At 37.0% G+C, this 3,853-nt stretch overlaps 1 protein-coding gene across 1 annotated transcript; it reads right to left on the reverse strand.

Moving 5' to 3' along the window:
• Nucleotides 1–1,085: 1,085 nt before the first annotated feature.
• On the reverse strand, nucleotides 1,086–3,512 carry LOC131027647 (L-type lectin-domain containing receptor kinase IX.1-like). Its single transcript, XM_057957711.2, has 2 exons — nucleotides 2,374–3,512; nucleotides 1,086–2,168 (listed from the first exon to the last, which is right to left on the reverse strand). Exons 1-2 carry the CDS (start codon nucleotides 3,438–3,440, stop codon nucleotides 1,433–1,435), a joined length of 1,803 nt encoding a protein of 600 aa, XP_057813694.2. The 5' UTR covers nucleotides 3,441–3,512; the 3' UTR covers nucleotides 1,086–1,432.
• Between the last annotated feature and the right edge of the window lie 341 nt (nucleotides 3,513–3,853).

A 3,853-nucleotide genomic window follows, 5' to 3' on the forward strand; every position in this document is an offset into this window, starting at 1 on the left:
ATAATGAGTGTTACTTGTCTATTTCTAGTACATCCACTTTGAATGCATCATCTTGTTGGGCCACGATATTGTCCTCGGTGAATTTTTAGTGAGAACATCATTTTCTTTTTTGAGAATCATTATGTCCAAATGTGTCTTGTTTACTACAATTTCCTGATTCAAGCCATTATATCAACAATTGTCACTGTCATGTGTGTTAGTATTACAGATTTGACACCATGGATTTTCCTTTCAAGGCTTATACTTTTATAGTTGCTTCGATGACTACTTTTTCGCTGATCCCTTCTGAAACTTCTAACCACGTTGTTATCTCGAGATCAATGGGTGAATTTGAATTTTCCCCTCTTTATTGAAATGTTTTAATTTTCAGTCAAACTTTAAGGGCTCACAACTTGGGCTCAAAAACTCCCTTTTCTAAGCCATTTTTTATTTGGGTTATTTTTCATGCTCCATGTAGCAGTGTATATTGTTTTAGATTTTAAAGTATGTATTTTTTTAAGAATTTATAATTTTTTACAAGTGTAGTAAAATAAATTTTGTTTTCAGAATTTTTGGATATTCATTTAAGGTCATACAAACTCTTTTTCAAGTGTAATTGTTTAAAAAAATTATAACCTTTAGCGATTTTGTAAAGCATTGAGATCAAATACCACTTTGCATTCTTCAACAAGTAGCAATTATAAACACACAAAATATAAAGTTTCAACTGATATTTTCTTTGGGGTTATAGTATTGAGTAATTTGAGTGGGGTTGTGTTGTGTGGTTGTGCTCATTTCTTCTTTGAATTCTCTCTTGTGCTCTCATAATATTGACCATGGGTTATCCCAAGTTCCCTCAATTAATTCCATATAATTATGCAGCTTAGAAATCGCATGCGTTAATTCCTTATGAATGAAGGATTAACTCACAACATTAATAGATCCATTTGAGAACCAATAAATCCTAAAGAAAACAAAGATTGGTTCAATAGAAGTACTATGACGAATGGAGGATTTACTTACAATATTAATAGATCTATTTGAAAACGAATGCATCCTAAAGAAAATATAGATTGGTATCAATAGAAATACTATGGCACTTGGATATCTAGATACATTTTTACACTTTCAATTGATTTAATAGAAATACTATGAGAGTTGGATATCTACATAAATATTTTTTTTGAGACTTCTTTTTACACTAGTCAATCGGTTCAATAGAAGTACATGACACTTGGATATCTACATACATATATTTATAGAGACTTTTTTTCACATTGATAAGTGCAACTTATCAGCATTGATAGTTATGGCTAAAAAAGACTACTCTATATCACAGGTACACATACAGAGGAAAGATCTGAAAAACTTCAACCTCTTTTTCATAGATCAATGAGGCTCTCCAGGTATTCTGCATGGGAGAATAGGCACTTCAGCTTCAAATTTTAATGCTTCAAGAACTAGCTGCATCAAGTATGTGTCCCATTTCATGCAGACTCCAAACCCAGTTCACCAAACTCATATTACAAAACGTAAGTCCTCTGTCGAACGCGGGCCTTCCACTGGCAATTTCCAGAGCCACTGCACCAAAGCTGAAGACATCTGATTCCGAGCTAGCCCTCAATTTTTGAAAGCACTCTGGCGCGATATAACCCATGGTGCCACCAGGTTTCGTGTAGCGAGACGTGTTATCGTGCTCCATCAGGCGAGCCAAACCAAAGTCTCCAAGTCGTGCCACAAAGTTGCAGTCCAACATTATATTGCTAGATTTGATGTCTCTATGCAGAACTTGGGGGCTTGATTTCTCATGGAGATGGAGAAGAGCCGAAGCTAAGTCGCAGACTATACTGAATCTCTCATTCCAACTCAGAGCCCGAAGCTGAGCTTCTCCAGCAAACAAATATTTGTCCAGACTGCCATTGGACATATACTCGTAAACCAGAACAAATTCGCCGTTTCTGTTATGGCACCATCCCAGAAGGGGAACCAAATTAGGATGTGACAGGCTGTCAATTATTGCAATTTCTGATTCGTATTGTCTAAGCCCTTCCTCAGAGTTTTGATAAATTCTCTTCACCGCCACTATTTCTCCATCCTCTAGTCTTCCTTTGTAAACCCTTCCGAATCCTCCCTTTCCGAGTACTAAATCTTCTCTAAAGCCAGCAGTCGCTCTACTTAGCTCTTCATAACTGTATTAACAACAATTGACGATGTTATATAGAATGAGTTTAGTGCTGAAAGGGGATTTTAGACTAGGTCAGGACCGCAAAGCAAAACAAAGACATAAATACTAAAATGTTTGACACAATTCCAACTACTCTTCTCCTCCTCGACTTAAAGATAAACCTAAATTCTATTTTAAAAGAAATACCAGATGAATATTAGCAAGCATACCTGTACACCCGAGGGCTTCTATTGGGATTTTCCAGCTCCTCAACTCTTTCTAAATCTCCATCACTCTTCAGACTGTTAGGATCTGGAATGTTTAAGTCTCTATCTGATTTTACCGTTTTCTTATTAAACTTGCAGATTGCAGCACTTACGAGAAGTATAACCACAACCATGGCCACGAAGCTGATCGCCAGAGAGATGATTATAGTGAAAAGTCGCCCTTTATCATGGTTCCAACTGGTTTGGCTTGAGAAATTCCATGAGATAAGATTGTGCATCTGATTGGAAAGTCCTGTTGAAGCAGAGAAGCCAATTGTGACCTTTTCAGGAAGAAAATCTGAGAGATTTAGAGAGTAGCTAAGCGTTGGATGTTGTGGACGAGGAGAACTAAAGTTTGATCTGTTATGAGCCATAAACATCTGGAGCCACCTAAGTCGCCCATCAAAATCTATCCACACTTCCCAAGTTTCTCCGCTGTTAAGCCTATGAGACAAAGAAACAGTCTTCGCAGAAGAGATATTATTGATATCTATCCCCACATGATTATCATCCGGATCATTGGCATTGAAGCCATAGTATTCATCTATTATTGCATTCTTGAATGTATCAAATTCAATAGCAACTTTTTGGGTCGATGATTTACCATTGGTTGTACTGTTGAACAGTCCAAGCCACATACCTGCTCCGTTTTGTGGTGGTTGGGATGAAGAAGCCATGAAGAATGTAAGACCATCAGCATAATAGTCAATTTTCGTTTGGGTTCCACGGTATAGTTTGAACTGAAAGTAGGATTGAAAGCTTGCAAGGGCCCCAGAAGATTTACACCATATTTCAACTGGTCTTTTGTAAATCGCCCAACCCATGCTCCAATTGAAATCGTCGTGAAGCCTACTCTTTGTCAGTTCTATTCCTTGCCCAGACTCAGAGAGATGGGCATCTTCAAGTAATTGAATATCATCATCATCACCAGAGGAAGGGAAATTGAAATGAACGTTTTGGGCTTCTGCAATGAAAATAAGAGTCAATTGGATAGTCAGAAAGATCCAAATGAATTTTGCTAAAGCAGGCATACTGACAGATCCTTTAGTGGAATCAGCTTCAAACAGAATTTTTATCCAGGGATTATTTCTCCCAATCCATTCAATTTACTCATACAATAGCAGTAATGAGAAGAACGATTCTAATCATATATCAACGTCAAAGTGAAAACAATATACACTATTTTATTGGGTTATCTATGTCATAGATCAGATTATGAAGCTAATGGTCGTCATCACCATCAATTACGGCAAATTTTATGTGCGATTGTGGATTGTTCAGCATTGACAGCAGATTCCTCTTGTACAAATTACGGTAAAGATTAATGTATTTCATACGAAGTCTCCTCTTATCTTTCCACTCTCACAAGAAGTCACCAGGAAAATCTTGCCAATGAAAATGAGTGGTGCAATTATTCTGTATTAATCTTACACTGGCAAATGGG

Source organism: Cryptomeria japonica, chromosome 9 (assembly GCF_030272615.1).
Source record: "Cryptomeria japonica chromosome 9, Sugi_1.0, whole genome shotgun sequence".
Lineage (NCBI taxonomy): Eukaryota > Viridiplantae > Streptophyta > Pinopsida > Cupressales > Cupressaceae > Cryptomeria > Cryptomeria japonica.